We start from the raw sequence: 16,958 nt of genomic DNA, 5'->3' as shown, positions 1-16,958 counted from the left end.
GAAGGTTCCTGAGCTGCGGCCCTGGCCTTCCTGCCACCCTTACTGGGCCTGGCAGAAGCCACAAGCCAAGGGGCTGGCACCCCGAAGACCAGCTTAGCCGCAGGCTGGGGCGCTTCAGGCCTGGTACCTTCTGGTTTATACTGGGCAATGATGGTGACTGTCTGACCCGCGTTCTTCAAGGCGATGGCAGCCTGCTCGTGGCTGGCACTGCGGAGGTCCACGCCATTCACCTAGAGACAAGGGAGAGGCCGGGTTGTCAGAGCTGGGCCCCAGAGCTCTGCGCTCTGCCCCAGGGGGCGGGGGGGGGGGGGTGCCCAGTGGTGAGGGGGCAGGGGCAGGCCTTCCCTCACCGAGAGGATCTGGTCGCCCTTCCGCAGCTCCCCGCTGAGGTCTGCAGGGCCACCGGCCAGGATAAAGGAGATGAAGATGCCCTCACCGTCCTCGCCACCCACAATGTTGAAACCCAGGCCCGTAGAGCCCCGGTGGATCACGATCCGCCTCGGTTCCCGGGGAATGTCTTCCTCCCCCAGCAGGTCCTTGGCCACCGGGGAGTAACGCCGAGGGGAAGTGGGGGTCATGGCTGTGGGGTAGTCAGTCCCCAGGTAACTGCTGTGACTGATCTCGTTGTCCAGGTGCTGGGAATAAGCTGGAGAGAGGAAGACGTGGGAGAAGGGGTAAGATCGAACTTCGAGAAGGAAAGCACCCACCACCCCACCTTCTCCCTAGGGAACCAGGAGGGAATCAGGAGAGTGGGCTCAGACAGGAGAGTGGGGTGGGTGAAGGGGGCATCACATCCCAGCAATGGTGGGGGGCAGGATTCACAGGCCATATCAGGGGCTGGTTCTCCCAGGGGGTCACCGATTTGAAGGTCACATATCCTCGGTGTGCCTGGGGTGCTCAAGTCAAGGGGAATATGAATATCAGGCTTCAGGACTTTGGGAGTTTTCTTTTGGGTGCTGTTTCTCAAATCTCTTAATCTATAAAATTCCTCCCTCCCTCTTTCTGTCTGTCTCTCTCTCTCTCTTCCTTCTGTTGGCCATCCGTTGGTTGGGAAAACTAGGTCATCTGTCTAACAGAATTTCCCATTTTCTATCAGGCTGATTCTAATGGGGAAATGACTGCTTGCATCTTCGATGGTGTTAACATGTGCCTCTGCTCTGTTTTTCCAGTAAACTGGTAATTCGTTCTGGAGACTTTGTCAGACTCAAGCTCAATTTTTCAGAGGCACAAATACTTCATCAACAACCCAGTAGAAATGGACAGCTGTGCAACAGGAGACAAGACTATCTGGTGATCTTAGGTGAAACTACCTGGCAGGTTCAGAGGTGGCCAGCCGATCCCCCCACCCCAGCCTTTCACCCAAGAGCTTTAGCGGCCACTGAGGACCACTACCTGGTTCAGATAGTTCATTGGGGATTGCAAAATAGGGTATTCTACTTTTGTTTTGGAGGTAGAAGCACTTATCGGTAGGAATTATTCTATAAAAAAAGAACCTTCCCTTGGGGCAATTGGCTGGCTCAATTGGTAGAGCATACAACTCTTGATCTAGGGGTTGAGTACAAGCCTCATGTTGGGTGTAGAGTCTACTACAAATAAATAAATAAATAAATAAATAAATAAATAAATAAATAAATAAGTAAATAAAAGTGTTTTTAGGGACTCCTGGATGGCTCGGTGGTTGAACGTCTGCCTTCGGTTCAGGTCATGATCCCAGGGTCCTGGGATAGAGTCCCACATCAGGTTCCCCTCAAGGAGCCTGCTTCTCCTTCTGCCTGTGACTCTGCCTCTCTCTGTGGGTCTCTCATGAATAAATAAGTAAAATCTTCTTTAAAAAAAAATTTTTTTTTTAAAAGAACTTTGCAGGATGCCTGGGTGGCTCAGTGGTTAAGCGTCTGCCTTCAGCTCAGGGCATGATCCCGGAGTCCCAAGATCGAGTCCCATATCGGGCTCCTTGCATGGAGCCTGCTTCTCCTGTCTCTGCCTCTCTCTGTGTCTCTCCTGAATAAGTAAATAAGATCTTAAAAAAAAAAAAAAAAAAAAAAAAAACTTCGCTACATCAATAATTTGGTAATTCTGAGGTGTCATTTGTATAGGAAAGGGAACATAAATACCTCACTCTTTCTCTGTGTTTGCCAGGTGTCAGAATGAATGGGTCTCCTAGCATCCTCCAAGCACACCCAATTATTCTTACACATCATTATGATCTCACAGACTTTCACATATTGAATGTTTTGATGGAAGAGCCAGTAGGAGCCCATCCTGTGTTATTAACACAACCTAGCAATCTTGAGTATCTCCATCACTTTCTGACATAAAAAAAAAAGTTACAAGCTCATCTCATACATTTCTGGCCCAAGATTGAGAATTGGCCCCTTCTCCAAGGAGCCAAGGATCCTCTTGGTAGGACAACTACTTTTCATGTATGGAAAATGTCTGCATTCCTCGTTTACTAAGTTTTCACGTGAAAACAGATGTTGCATTTTCTCAATGTCTCTTCCCACGTCTAGTTGAAGGAGCTTACAATTTTAGTCTCTCAAACAAATCATATTAAAAAGTTTCCCAATACACGGGCACCTGGGTGGCTCAGTGCATCTGCCTTTGACTCAAGTCATGACCCCAGGGTCCCAGGATCAAGTCCCACATCGGGCTCCCCAAAGGGAGCCTGCTTCTCCCTCTGCCTCTATCTCTGCCTCTCTCTGTGTGTCTCTCATGAATAAATAAAATCTTAAAAAAAAAATAAAGTTTCCCCAAACAGAACCATCTTTAGTTTTCTGAAAACAAATGATATTTTGTAACGTTATCCCCTTAAACCGCTGCTATGTTTATCAGTACGTCACTATAAACTTTCACGTCTCTATTCAGAAGCAAAATGAGGCCTATACTCTCCTTCTTTTACATCAGCTTTGCGACCATTTGAAGTGCCCTCATAAAATAAAACGTGAATTTTTTTTAATCTTTTGCTCAGAAGGAGCGTAAGAATAATCTCTTCCCCCCCAAAAAAAAAATTAAAAAATTAAAAAAGAATAATCTCTTCCCTAAAGATTTGAAAAAATGAGCCACAAAACCATCTGGGCCTTGCGCCTTCTGGGGAAGAGACTATTGACAATCTTTTCTGGGTTTTCTGTGGTGACTGATTTTTCCATCGAGTCTCCAACCACAGAACATGAGAAGTGGTTTCTATTTCGTGGGAAGTATCCGAAGAGGAACAGGGCCCTGGGATGTCACAGGAGTAACTGGGACGGGGTGATGGGGAGCTTTGAGGTTTGGAGGGCTCTCACAGGTTGTGATGTCTGGGGGAGCATAGCTGTCACTCAGGTAGGCATTGCTGGGCTTGGCCACCTTTAGGTAGACAACGTCATATGTGTTTTTCAGGGCTGCCACGGCATCCTCATGCATGACGTCCTCCAGCCCCACACTGTTGACCTAGGGCCAAGGAAGGAGAGCTCAGATGGGGCTGGAAACAGCCCCATGACAGACATGCTGTGGGGACGGTGATGAGGAAGGCTGGGCCTGCCGGGGGCCAGGAGGCGAGACTCAAGCATGAGCTGGGGGAATGATGGAAGTCCTCACCGCTAGGATCTTGTCCCCAATCTGCAGCCTCCCGTCCTTGTGGGCGGCACCCCCTTCGATGATCTTCGTCACATAGATGCTGTTATCTCCAGGGATGTGCTGGTTCCCTACACCCCCCGCGATGCTGAAGCCAAGACCTGGACAGAGGCAGGACAGAGGTGGGCGCCCGGGTGCCAGGGGAGCAGGCCTCGGGGCGGGGCGGGGGGGAGGGGACCGGTTGGGCTGGGGGAGTTGGGAGATGTGACAGATTACTACCTTTAGGGCCCTTGATAAGCTTAATTTCCATGAGCTTCTCAGCTGGGGGCTTCCGGCGCATGACATAGAGGCGGACAATGGAGCCCGCCTCCTTGAGGGCCTCCACTGCAGCGGAGTGGGTCACCTCCCGCACGTCCACTTCATTCACGAACAAGATGCTATCGTTAACCCTGGGGGCAGCAAGGTGGGCCTGAGCCAGGAGCTTCTGCCACCAGGGCCCTCCCTTCAGAGGGGACCAGCATTCTGACCCCCATCCCCTCTCCCCACCTGAGGCGGCCATCCTGGGCCGCAGCCCCTCCAGGAATGATCTTGGTGATGAAGATGGATGGGTCGTCGCCAATGTGTGGGTTGTCGGTGCCACCTGCGATGCTGAAGCCCAGCCCGGAGTTGCCCTGGGCAGAAGGAGGGGAGGAGCGTCAGGCCTCCCCCCAGCTGCCCGCTGCCTGCCTGCTCCGGGCAAGGTGACTGGGGGGGAAGGGGGGAGCAGGGAGCCATGAGCAGGGACAAAGCTGAGAGATTGGCCCCGACAACAGCCCCCAGAGGGAGGCAGGGGGCTTGGCATGGGGAGCCTGCTCACCCTTTCCAATGTGATCTCTTCGTATTCCATTTCCCCCTCCGTCCCGTTCACCTGCAACTCCAACATGGATCAGAAACACAAAACCAGTGAGATGGGCACCCCTACCGCAGAACCAAGGACCAGCCCCCACCCCACCCCCTCCCTCCGTCCTCCTGCAAGGGCCCTAAAATCTAAACAACTCACATAGCCTGGGGCTTCTAGAGTGTCTGTGTTGACAATCACAGGAGGAGAATTGGCCTGTGAGGGGAAAGGAGATGCAGGGCTGCCTGAGTCTTGGCTCAAAAGGAAGCCTGTCATCGGGGGTCCCCACAGTCCGGCTACCCTTTCAGCCTCCTAACCAAGCCTCCTCGTGAACCACTCAAGGAACCAGCTCAACCCCTATCACAAACACACACGCACATGTGCCAGGCCCTAACTCTGCCCGGCCCAGGCCCCCTGAATGTGGAAGGAGGTGTCTGAGAAAGCAGTAATGGAGGGAGTGACAACCAGATGGGGGAGCAGCAGATGGTAAAGGGGGGGGGCAGGCGAAGGGGGTAGTTCTCACCGGATGTAACACCACAGGGTGCTGCTATCTTATGTGCTACACACTTACACCCCTGGGCTTCTATGTCCACCGGGTCCTGCCCCCCCATCCTCCCCCTGTCCGCCTATATACACCCAGAAACCTTGAGAAGCCACCCTCAGATGTGCCCCTCACCATCACACACATTTGCCCTAACCCGTAGGTCCCAGGAATCCGGGGTTCCCCCAGCTGCAGGCCCCTCCCTCCCCCCAATCCACCCCTTCCTCTAACGACTCTGTTGCCTAGCAACGGTATCTAAGCCCAGCCACGGCCTGGGGAGACCCATCTCCAGAAGGCCCTGTCGCCAGGACAACGGGAGGGGGGGAGATGGGCGTGGCCTAGGGGCGACCAGATTCCCGAAGGCAGAGGGATCCACTAGCCCCGCCTCCTGGGCCCTGGCCCCGCCCCCCGAGAGCCCGGCGAGAGCGGTCCAAGCCCAAGAGGTTGGTGCGCGCAGCACATCCTCAAGAGCCCCTGGCGCCCGCCCGGCGCCCCTCACCCTACGCAGTGAACAGGACGTCAGGAAGGAGTGGTGAAAGACATCCGGTTCCTATCTCCTCATCTACTCCCCCCCACCCCGCGACACGCGGGAGAGGGTTAAAGCCGGGCGTGCCCAGGTCCTGACGTCAGTCGCCCCGACGCAGCAGGGTCTCTAGACTCTGGGGCGGGGCCAGCTTCAGGCCAGTCCTAGGGGCTTCCCCAATTGCCAGGGCAACCGAAGGCCCGTCGCCATGGCAATGGGAGAGGCGGGCACGAGCTTCCTTCCGGGGACCCCAACTTATCTCCTCCTTAAATATTTATTTGGAGCCTACCAAGCGCGAGGCACTCATCCCGGATTCCCCAGACTCTTCGATCTCCCCCTCCAAAGGGGCCCCTCCTCTCTCCTACTGCTATTTCTTGACACCACACGTTACCTCTCCAGCTCTGTCATAGATTTCATCTCATACCCATAAATCTATTAAAACCACCAACCTCTGACCCTTCAAATCTCAGCAAATGCTGCTATCCAACCAATGGCCCCCGAGTGCTAAAATCTCATCCACATGTCGGTTCCCCATCCCACAGCCCATCCCCCATCCCCACCCCATCCTTATCCTAGAGCCTCCTTCCCCAAAAGCCTTCTTCTCAACTACCTTCACCTGCTTCCCATCCCTTTCTACAGCATCCCACACCCTCCACGGTATCTCTGTCCCACCCTACAGTTTCCACCTGCCAACCCAGCCTGTGTCCTTCCTTGTCTTGGGCCCCTATGGCCCCTCCAGCCCCACTCCTCCTCTCTGTGGGGCCCTCATCCTCCATTCTGATTCCCCAGAGAGATCAATCACCACCAGTCTCCCTTATCCCAGCTTCAAACCCTAGGGATTCTGTCCCCAAATCAGTCCTTCATTCTCACCCCACTCCATCTCCTTTACCAATCGAGGCTTCTCCTGTCCCCCAGATGCTGCCTCACGGGATCAGGGCCTCCAGCAGTCTCTTCTCCACTTCCCTTGCTTCCAGAGCCCCCACTCCCAATCCCAGTGCTCACTAGCCTCGGCCCACTACCCTCTTGCACACCTTCCTCTCCCACATCTCCTCCCGCAGGGACCTAATGGCCCGATCCCGCAAAGAGCATGTCCAGTCTCCCACAGATACCCCGTGCTGTTTCCTCACCTCCAGATGGGCCTTTTTTCCATTCCCCTCCATCAGCTCACCGGGGCCCTAACTTCACAAGCTTGCCCAGCCCATCCTCGCACCAGGAGCCTCTGACCCTTCTGTGGTCTCTCCATTTGACCGCGGGCCACAGAATAGTCTTCCCTTCCCTGCGGACTCCTCGTCCTCACGCCTGCACCTACTGCCGCCCCCTCCCTTCCTCCTCATCTCCCTCTTCTAGGTGCAGTGTCAGCAGCCTTGCCCTTCCCAGGATATCCCACAAGATTCTGGAATCCCACCCCTGCTCCTCCCGGATCGCCTGGTGTCTCCCCCATCTCGGTGTGGCCCTGAGAAGGGAAAACATAGTGCGAGCACGTTGGAGGAGAAGGGGCAGGGAACAGGTGAGGGGACAGGAAGGACCCGAAGAAAAGAAGCACGGTGGCAGTGAGGGCAGTGGCGGTGCCAGTGGGATGAGAGAGAGGTGCGGCAGGAAGAGGAAAGGGGACCACGAGGGAAGGGTAACCACGGGAGGGAGAGCTGGCTGCCCCACGAGGAGGGCCTGAGCTGGGGCTTGGGGAGGCAGCAGGAGAGTGCGTGGGAGGAAGAGAGAGACAGCATCCAGAAGCAGCAGCCAGCCAGCCAGCGGGAGGCAAAGGCGGGGAGGAGGGGACCTGAGGTTGGGGCAGCCAGGGGCCGGGGGCCAAGGCAGAAAGGCCCCGTGGCTGCCGGGAGGCTGCCGGGAATCTCCGGCCAGACAGATAGAAAGGGCTGGAGATGCGGGAACAGCGGAGAGCCAGGCTCAGAGGCCGGAAGTGGGGGGAGGAGGCCGAGAAGGGACTGGAGCAAATGAGGGCAGCAGGCGCTCTGAACAGAGCTCAGGACACAAGGAACGGAAACGGAGGTGGGGGGTGTGAAGGAATGGAGAGGACCTGGGGCGGGAGCATCCTGGAGGTGCACGCATCTCTGCCCCGGGCTGGCTGTGAGCACGCACATACACCCTGGCTTTGGGCTGGCCCCCTCCCACTCGTCGGGCCTCTGTTTCTCCTCTGGGGCATCAGGTGTCTCTGCTCCCCCCCCCACTCCGTGCTCCCCCTCCAGGCCCCAGCAGCCCCAGCCCCGGCCGGGCGGCCGCCCCATCCCACCTACGGCTGTGGCCCTACCAGCCCTTGGCGGTGGCCGCCGCTCCGAGGTTCCAAGGGCCGCACTGGGGAGGGGGTCGCCCGAGTCTCCTACCTTGAGGGGGGAGAGGTGGGCGTGGCCCACGACCCCGTGGACAGCCTCGAGGTGGGACAAGTTCCTCTCCGCCACGTGCACCAGCTCGGGGGCGTTTACCTGGTTGGGGAGGTGGGCCGGGCTGTGCTCCAGAGGGGGCGTGTCTTCATCTTGGTAGCGGTATTTCTGGGGATGGGGACCAAGGCGTCACTGGGGCCGGCCCAGGGCCTCGGGCTCCAGGCTGCCCGCCTGGCCACCTCCTCTCCCCCCTCCCATCCCTACCCCCCCTCCAGTGCTGTGCGGAAGGCCTCGGGGCCAGACCAGTTCCTCCCCCCTCCCTCCAGCGCCATTGGTTCTGCACTCTCCACCCTCCCCCAGCCCCTGTGCCGCCTAGGCCGCCAGCTCCCAGCCGAAATCCCAGCCCCCATCCCCACGTCCCAGCCCCCAGCTGCCCCCCCACCCTCCCCACCCCCTTCCACACCGCACACCCCCTTCTCCAGCCTCCATCTCTACCCCCCTTGCCTGGGCCTTAGGCATCAGGTCCCTGTCACACATCCTGTCCCATCACCAGCCCTCTGACACTTGTACCCCCATCCTTCTCCTCATCTTCACCCCACTCCCCCCATGTCTGTAAGCTTCCCCCCTCCATACTCTACTTGCAGCCCGGGCGCTCACACACACACACACACACACACACCCCCCACATCCCATCTCATTCCTGCCCCACCCTCCTCCAGGCCTCAGTCTTCCCACTGCAGCCTCTACCCCAAGAGCGACTGGCTGTTCCAGCACTGGCAGGTACTTCGCATCAGCCCCCCAGGCAGGACAACGCTAAACTAGTCCAGCTCCTCTTCCACTGGCCCAGCTGGTTCCCAAGTAGTCTGCAAAGGGGCCCCCAGATGCCTGGCCCCATCCCTACCAATGCCCACAGCCCAGCCAGTTAATCGGATATACTAGAAGGGGATGGGGGAGGAAGTGAGGCAGTAGGGCTCGGAGGGCGGGCAGGAATGGGTGTCAGTTCCAGGCTGGCTGATGCCGAAGGGGGTAGAGCGCTGAGTCTCAGAGTCCATTGCTGGTCCCCCTCTGGCCTTCAGGGGGCAAGACCCAACACAACACCTGACTCCCTTCCCAACCAACCACAGCCATCTCACAGACCTCCCATGCTCCCATGCTAGCTTAACAAGGACACCAGGAAAGGAGATTAACTGGGGGCCAGAGAGAGAGGAACAGCGCAGCTGGAGACCGCAGTGAAGGTGGCAACCCTGCCAGGGCCCTCCCACATCGGCCTCTGCCCTCACACTACTCCCTCCCCAAGCAGACCCTCCCAAACTCCAAGCTCAGGGGAGGGGGAGGAGGGTACCACAGGCAGGGCTCCCTCGGGGACTGGAGAAGACAGAAGCCACCCCACCCACACCCACCACCGGACACACAGAAGACAGACTTCCTCTCAAAAAAGCATCTGAGAAGCTGTGTACCCCAACATGTGGAGGGCACCAGTTGCGAGATCGAAGGTCAACGCTTGATGCTAGAGTGGGATTCTGTAAGTTCCCAGTATGTGACCCACGTTTGGCTGTAGCTAAGTGGGCAGCAAGAGAACTGGAGGGACGTGGGGCCGCCGACACAAAGCCTGTCCCACCCATGACAGAGATGAGGGGCAAGGAGTGCCTCTCGGAAGGAAAACAGGGGTTCATCAAGATACACTCCGTCTTCTAAGCCACAGACTCGTAAAGAAAATCCTGAGCTCTGGGTTTCAAGCCCATGGGCACAACAAGCAGAGAAGAAGGAAAAGTTGGAGGTGGGGGGTGGGGCTAAGTTAAATACACCCAAGGCTGGGCCATCTTGGTAACAGAATAACGAGAACTGAAAGAGGATGTTCACTCCACATCCTGAAAAGGTGGTCTGCAGCCTGGACTGGGGGTCCAGGAGGGCAGGGAAGAAGCAGCTCTCCTGGCTGTGTCGGGTGTCCCCATACCCTGCGGGGTGTGGGGCAAGGCCCCAGGGTGGAAGCTTCTAGCCTCTCCCGGTCTGGGGGAGGGTGGGAGCCCATGACCCCTCCAACTTCAGCCCACCTCACAAAGAAAGATCCCCGAATGTGATGCAGACACATCGGGGTGCACATAAAGGAAATGGAATCGCAGAAATTCATCATTTATTCTAGAGAGGGGATGAAGGCAAATTTTTGTCACCCTGCCTTAGAAGCCAGCGTGAGGGAAATGGGGCACAAGGGGAAGGTACCAAAGTTCGCAGAATGTGGCTGATGGAGGTTAGGCCCTATGTCCATTCCTGGGAAATTCTCAGAGTATTGGACATGTAGTAAGGGGGAGGAGGGGAACCGTCTGAAGCGATGGGGGATACCGCTCATACCTGCTAACTGAGAGGTGGGGGTGGGGTCAGCACCTCTTTGGCCCAGATTACCGGTCAAGTAAAGCAGGGCAGGCAGGAAAGGAGCATCCCCTCTTTTACCCTACTGGGACTCTGGGCTGGAGCGGCAACAGCTCCGATGCCACGTTGGGACCAAGTCTGAACCCCCAGTGCGTTAGGGCAGGTAAAAGGCCTGGGGATCGCTGTTGCTCCTTCCCCCCTTGGCCCTCTCATCACTGGAGCCGCAGCTGCACAGAATGACCTGGAACCGAGGCTTGCACCCCCGAAACAGAGGGGTGTGAGTGGAAGTGGAGATGTTGATAAGAGGGGCGACCCACTGCGCCTGTCCGCTAGACACTGCAACCCAGAGACCCCGCGCCAAGCAGAAGGAAGAGCGACAGCACTTGAAGCTTGCACCCTGAGATTTGGGGGGTCCGGGAAGAGGGAAGCGGGGTCGGAGCCCGTACCGCGGCACGTACCACGCAGAGACACATGGAGGCGAATCTGTTCCGAGCCGACATGGAGAAGGGGAGGGGGACTGAGGGGATGGGGGCGGGTGGGAGAGAGCGAGGGTCCCAGGGTTGGGGGAGGGGGAGGGGCAGAGGGGCGGGGGCTGCGGCGGACGCGGCGACTGGAGGCTGCGGCCGGAGGGGGGGGGAGGCGCCTGCGCAGTGCGGGAGAGCGTCACGATGGGAGAGAGGGGGTGAGGGGAGACCCTCTTAGCTATCAACTTCCAGGGTTCCAGCGGTTTCTCTGTGGACTTCACCTTGCACAGGACACTCCCATTCCGACCCCTCTGCACGGGCACTCCTGAGATTTACCAATTTATATCTGCAGTTCTCACCGAATCATCTGCCCCTAAAATCACCAGACCCCTAACTACTCCCACACTTCACTGGACCACTCCTCTCTTCTGGACGCCCGAGGCGCCAGAAGGAAGAAGTACTTCCCTCTCACGGCAGAGGGACCCCCAAACTATCTAAAATGCCTCCCGCAAGCCCCCCCTCCACAATCCCCTCCACAAAGACGGTTGATGGGATCCCTTTGGATGCCAGGACAGCCACTATCCTAACCAGCAGTCCAGCCAGCCCCACCTGAGAGAACACGATGCTTTCCAAGAGTTTGAGGACCACAGGTACTGGCTGTCCCTTCAAAGTAAACTACCCTTTAAGTCATCCCTTTCAAAATCATATCCCCTCATCCATTCACAGAGACCTTGAAATTAGTGCAAATATCACCCTTGCTCTAGTGCAAACAACCAAATAAGCATTCTTCAAATCCGTTTGGGGTCCCCTGGCCACATCTCTGCATCTAATGAGACACTCATGATTTTCCAGGATGCAGGTCCAGGGACCACCAGTGGGGTCTCTGGCTGGCTCAGTGGGAAGAGCATGCAACTCTTGATCTCTGAGCCATGAGTTTGAGCTCCACATTGGGCGTAGAGATTACTTAAATAAGTAACTTTTTTAAAAAAAGGAAAAACTTAAAATATATATATCACCAGACCCCGATTTCTGGGAGTCCTTAATGTGTCTTAAAGCTGACCCTCCAAATTCAATGGCAATGTCTTCAACTTATTCCTAAACCTTTAAGTTGCAAGATACTTCCCTATCTCCTTTCTTCACTCAAGTTCATACATTACTCCTTTTTCTGGCTGCCCTTCCTACATCTCAACATCATCTTCATGATTCCGAATTCCAACTTTGTTAGAAGAGTGCTCCCAAAAATATCTATCTCCCCCACATCCAAGCCTCAAAAAAAAATTCATCTAAAGTAAGATCTGGCCTGCAATTTGCAGTGACCCACAAATCCTCCAGAACACCCCCAAAACGACTGCCTCTCAGGTTTCCATCTTCCCCCCAAACAGCTGACCCTGAAAGCAACTCTTCCAAATATTCTATTAAACGCCCACCTTCCCAACTCTTAAAGCCCAGTGATCAGTCTTCTCAAATCTGCTTCTCCTCGGGCCTCTCTATCTTTAATGCCCACACAGGGCAGAGAGGACGGACTGCCCTAGAACCTCGCCTATGTCACTCCCGTCCCGTTGGTCGGAATCTGCGGGATACGCCCCCAAGATGACCCCCAATGCCCTAGTTTCATATCTGTATAGGATGCTCGGTTCCTCAGGGGGAGCCCGAGCTCAAGGAGCTGGACTCGAAATTCCTTCTAGAATAGAAAGTGCACACTCCCTCGTTCTCCACCAGTGGGCGCTGTGGCCCCTTAAGACCCCCCCCTCCCATCCCCCATTTCCTTTTTCCCTCCATTTTCCGTTTCCCTGTTGCCTGGCAACGCAGCAATCATGGACTTTGCCGTCGCCTAGCAACCGTCTCTCTGGAACAGAGAACTGAGGTAGGAGGTTGTGCTCTGATGAAATCCGAACAGGCCTCCATCTTAGGAAAAGTGAGACGTCAGATCGCCCAGCCCTTGGATTCTCCTTCCCAAAAACCCCCGCACCCCGCAGCCCCTTAGACTGCAGGCCCTCAGACCCCGCGACTCCTCTCGCCACGGGGGACCACGCCACGCCCCTGCGGGGTCAGCCCGGCCCTCATCCTGGTCGGGGTAGCCGGCCTCAGGCCCCGCCCCTTCCCGAGGGGTGCCACCGCCTCCCTCCACGGAGTAAGCCAGACCCCACCCACCTGCCTCCGGGAGGCCACGCCTCCGTCCACTTCCCGCCCATTCGCTCCCCCGGCCTCGCCTACACTGGCCCTCCGCCACGCCCCTGGCCGCCAATGAATGAGGCCTCTGGCCACACCGCCCCGCCCCCGGCACCTCCGCAGGGCCCAATGAGGACCACCCGGAGGGTTTAACCGCTTCGCCTCCGGGGCTCCGGCCAAAGCCACCCCCCCGCCGGCCTAGTCTTTCCCCACTCCCCCCTCCCCCACCCGTTCCGCTCCGCCCTCCGACACCCTCGCCCGGCCCCTCCAGTCCGCCACGCAACCTCAGTCGTCGCCGGTTGCCATGGCAACGGCGGCAGCAGCGCGGGGAGCACGGGGAGGGACGGGGGCGGAGTGGGAGAGATTCTCAGAGACCGACGCCGGCAGAGACCCCGGCGCAGAGTAAGACCCAGGGATCGCTCTGAAGGCAGGAGTTAGCACAAAGCACAGGGCCTGGCGCATGGTAGGCATTCCATACATGTTCCCCAAATTACTGCGGCACGAATCTAAATATAGGCAACGGAAGATGGACGACTCCCAAACGGGGCTGGGAAGCGCACCGACCGCAGAGCCTGAGCATCCCCTACCCCACCCAGAGTCTTGGGGGCGGGGGAGGGCGCTGGTGGGAGAGGCGGGGGGTGGGGCGGGAGACCGGTGCCTCGTGCCCCCTGCCGGCTCCTCCTGGGGCCACCCTCCGCTGCCCTGGATAGAGAGGAACCACAACTCCCAACAGCCCCGCGGACAGCAACCCTCTACCACTGAGGGCTCTGGTGCCTCAAGGCCTTATGGGAGTTGGAGTCTCCGTCATCCCGAGACTGACAAGTTTTCTGGCCAAGGAATGTGGCAAGCCTGGGTCTCCTCCGCGCCTCTGTAAAAGCCCCCAAATGCATGATTGAGCCTCTCTGAGCAAGGCTCCTTCCTTCGGGGACGCTCACCCTGGGCTCCGTCGAAGAAGTAGGAGTCTGGAAGGGAGATGAAGAGCTCCCCCTCCCAGAATAGCTGCCAGTACAGGCAAGCCCCTCACCCTCGCTCGCATATGTGTGTTCCCATGTTGGAAGCAGAGCCCACACATTCCACATTCCAACTGGCTTTCTGGGTACACCTGTACGCAGGGGACCACAGCCAGCAAAGCTGAGGCCGCCAGGGGCACGCTAAGGGCAGGAGACAGGAGAAGCAAAGGATCAGACAGACATTAGAGGAGACCAGGCCAGAGTAAGCGAGAGGCAAAAAATCCACTGCAACTCCAGGGCATGGGGGAAGTGGCAGCATAGGAGAAAGCCTGGAGCCCACAGAACTGGGGGGGGGGGGGGGGGGGGCAAGCAAATAGCTCTGCAGAGGGTGTGGGGACTCCAGACCCTGAGGTCCCCAGCCTCCAGTCTCTTCCATCCATGCTCACACGTGCACGATGCATGTGTACACACATGTGTGAGTTTGTGGCAGGGAACATGTGTGTCCTCAGCTCCCTCCCCTGAGAAGCTGCAGTTCCCACTAAATATAACCCCCTCCCCAGCCTGTGACTCACCCGGACCCCGCCTCCCCGGCCCCCACTTCCTGTCCCACCCCCCAACCCCCAGCTGCCTGCCACCCGCCCAAGCTCCCTCCACACACCAGGCATCCAGCTTGCCAGTCCCAGAGCCTCACAGCCAAGACCTAGGTATTCTGCATCCCACCAGGAGCTGGCCTGTGCTCCCCATCCAAGCGCTGCCCTTTCCGGCTCCAACCACGGGGTCCCCCTCCGCCGGTCCTCACTGCTGCCAACCCTGCCCTCCTCCTCCAGCTCCTTTGCACCCTGGGAACCTGAAATCCAGGTGTCCTCCCCCACCTTGATGCCAAGTGACAGGGGTAAGGGGAACATGCCCCTCCATCTGCTCTTCTCCTTTCTCAACAAGGGGTGGATACAGTGTGGGAAGAGACAGGGATATTGAGCACCTGCCTGGGCCACCCCCAAATTCTGCACCACCCACCTGGTCCCCTCCTCAAATCCCCTCTCTCCCCAAAGCTCTCCTCCTCCTCCTCCTCAGGGTCTGGCATCCTCCACTGCTGCAAGCCTCTCCCTCCCAAGGGAGCACCCCAAATCCTCACCTCACCTGGTCCATTCCCTCAGGTGATCCTGTGTCAGGCGCTAGCCCTCTGACAACTCCCAACTATCCCGCTCTATAGGACCAAACCCTGAATTCCCAGTTCCCCGTAATTGAGCGTACCCCCAAATGTATCCACCACAAGACGCTTGCTCTATAGGTTGAAGGCCCACCCCTCCTCTGCCAGCTGACACCCCCAGACCAGTCAGGCACTCACAGCCAATAACCGTCTACCCCCATGCCAAGAGCCCCCTGAAATTGGACGAGACACCCAGAAGCCAGTTTGTCCCTCAGGAGGGAAGAGAACCCCCCCTCACACAGTCCACCTTCTAATGCATAAGAGCAGGACTCCCATGTGAGCCAGGCTTCTCCTTAAATAAGTCTCCCTCAAACATCATTGGTGAACCCCAAAACCCATCAGCCCCCCCAAACCACAAAACAGCCCAAATTTTCCATTTCTCTACAGGTACAAAGAGATCACTCCAGGGGGCACCTGTGGCCAAACCTAGCATGATCTCAAATGTGAACCCCCAAAGTAAATCATGACCCCCCAGTACACTCCCAGCCCCCAGCCCCAGATCAGGCCTGCCTAACCCCTCCCCACAAACTCATACCCTCCCCCCAGTTGAGAGCCCCCCTATCGTGCTTACCTTGGTTGTCACTATACAGAGACAGTCCATGTTGGGGGGGCTGGCCGCGGCGGCGGGTAAGGGGCTCTGACTTCATCGGAGTTTCGTTCCTCCCCTCTGTGGGTTCTCACCCCTCCCCCCTCCGCACCCCACTTTTGCAGGGGGGGCCAGGATGGGGGGAGGGGTGAGAGGGGAAAGAGGGGGTTGGAGAAGGGAAGGGGAGGGGTGCGTGGGAGGGAGGGGAAGGGGGCCCTAGAAGGGAGTCCCCAGTGGAGGGGAGGGGGCCTGGGGAGCACACCCCGATTCTCAGGAGGGGCGGGGGCACCGGGGGCTGGCAGCCCCGGAGTTCGGGGGCTGGGGCATGAGCTGGGTGGGGGAGGGGAACTGGATTTCAGGGAGCCCCGGGGTAGGGGGGGGGGTCTTGCCTGCCGGCCAGGGGCTAGGGCCGCGGCGGGGGAGTGGGGTGGGGGGGTTGGAGGCGGCAGCGGCCGAGGGAGCCGTGGAGCCGAGGAGGGAAGGGGAGAGAGGAGGAGAGAGGAAGCAGGGGGAGGGAGGGAGGGAGCGAGGAGCGAGGATGGGGGGGTGCCTTGGCAGAGTTAACTGCTTCGGTGCTGGCAGGAACCCGGATAATGGGAGAGGAGAGCAGAGCGGAGGCAGACAGGCCCCAAGGCAAAGATGGAGGCCTGGCCAGGCACCAGCGCCAGAGATCAGGAGGCCTCCTGGGTCTCAGGAGAGGAAGCACCCGCTGTGGGGCTGGCAGCACCCATGCTAGTTGCAGTGCTGGCTGGCGGGAGGGGGGGTCTGGGGGGGCAGGCAGGGGGGAGTCCGGTGGGGGGGCAGCTCTCCCTCAGGCTGCACAGGAGGAAGGATGAGAAGTAATTCTGTGCTGGACTCCTTATGCCCAAAATTGGGGCCAAGGGAGGAGGGGGGCGGGGAAGCAGAAGGGGAAAGGGACCAACAGGACCGTGGAGTCTGGGATTCTCTGCACCCCGGGCTCAGAAGTCTGTCTTCAAGGCCCCCAAGTGTGGGGCGGCAGCTCGGCCCCTGCCCTGTCTGCCCCTCTGGGGAGGCGCCCCACCTCACCCCCTTACCTGGCTCTCCGAGATGGAAGCCTCATAATAGTCCAGGATGTCTGTCACCAGAATACAGCTGAGTTACCCTCCCCCACCCCACCTGGGGGGGCTCCCCTGCCCCCACCCCTGCCCTGACTGCTGCTGGCACCTCAGGGCCTCCTGGCTGCCAACCGGACAGTCCCCCAAGTGTGTTCACTGCCCTGGCAGGCCCAGGCCAGCCCTTCGCACCCCAGCGTCCCCAGAGAATCAGGGCTACTCACCCAGCAGGGCCTGGAAGAGGTCACTGTGCAGGACAGCCAAGAGAGGGGGCGCCCATCGCAACAGTGGGGGGGCCAGGAGCCAGAGGGCTGACCGGGGA

At 58.2% G+C, this 16,958-nt stretch overlaps 1 protein-coding gene and 1 long non-coding RNA gene across 9 annotated transcripts in view; one reads left to right on the top strand and one right to left on the bottom strand.

Moving 5' to 3' along the window:
• DLG4 (discs large MAGUK scaffold protein 4) overlaps positions 1-16,958 on the bottom strand; it is a 22,292-nt gene extending 5,334 nt beyond the window's left edge. The window contains exons 1-11 of one of the 8 annotated variants that reach the window (XM_077892916.1): positions 16,861-16,958; positions 16,619-16,659; positions 7,926-7,991; positions 4,586-4,639; positions 4,403-4,462; positions 4,093-4,217; positions 3,826-3,995; positions 3,571-3,707; positions 3,279-3,423; positions 351-646; positions 128-230 (exon numbers count right to left, since the gene is read on the bottom strand). In XM_077892916.1, coding sequence (XP_077749042.1) covers positions 128-230; positions 351-646; positions 3,279-3,423; positions 3,571-3,707; positions 3,826-3,995; positions 4,093-4,217; positions 4,403-4,432 — 1,006 coding nt within the window. In that variant the 5' untranslated portion in view covers positions 4,433-4,462; positions 4,586-4,639; positions 7,926-7,991; positions 16,619-16,659; positions 16,861-16,958. Of the gene's footprint in view, positions 1-127; positions 231-350; positions 647-2,111; positions 2,131-3,278; positions 3,424-3,570; positions 3,708-3,825; positions 3,996-4,092; positions 4,218-4,402; positions 4,463-4,585; positions 4,640-7,826; positions 7,992-15,548; positions 15,914-16,618; positions 16,660-16,860 lie in introns of those variants that run through there. The other 7 variants (XM_077892917.1, XM_077892919.1, XM_077892918.1 and 4 more) reach the window with 7 other exon arrangements.
• Positions 5,252-10,103, top strand: LOC144311047 (uncharacterized). The gene is made up of 4 exons (XR_013376641.1): positions 5,252-5,407; positions 6,835-6,994; positions 8,543-8,603; positions 8,981-10,103. It is a non-coding gene; the product is annotated as an uncharacterized LOC144311047 (long non-coding RNA).

This window comes from Canis aureus, chromosome 3 (genome assembly GCF_053574225.1).
Source record: "Canis aureus isolate CA01 chromosome 3, VMU_Caureus_v.1.0, whole genome shotgun sequence".
In the NCBI taxonomy this organism is placed as follows: Eukaryota; Metazoa; Chordata; class Mammalia; order Carnivora; family Canidae; genus Canis; species Canis aureus.
The sequence above is the reverse complement of the archived record's forward strand: the minus strand, read 5'-3'. Positions and strand labels throughout refer to the sequence as shown.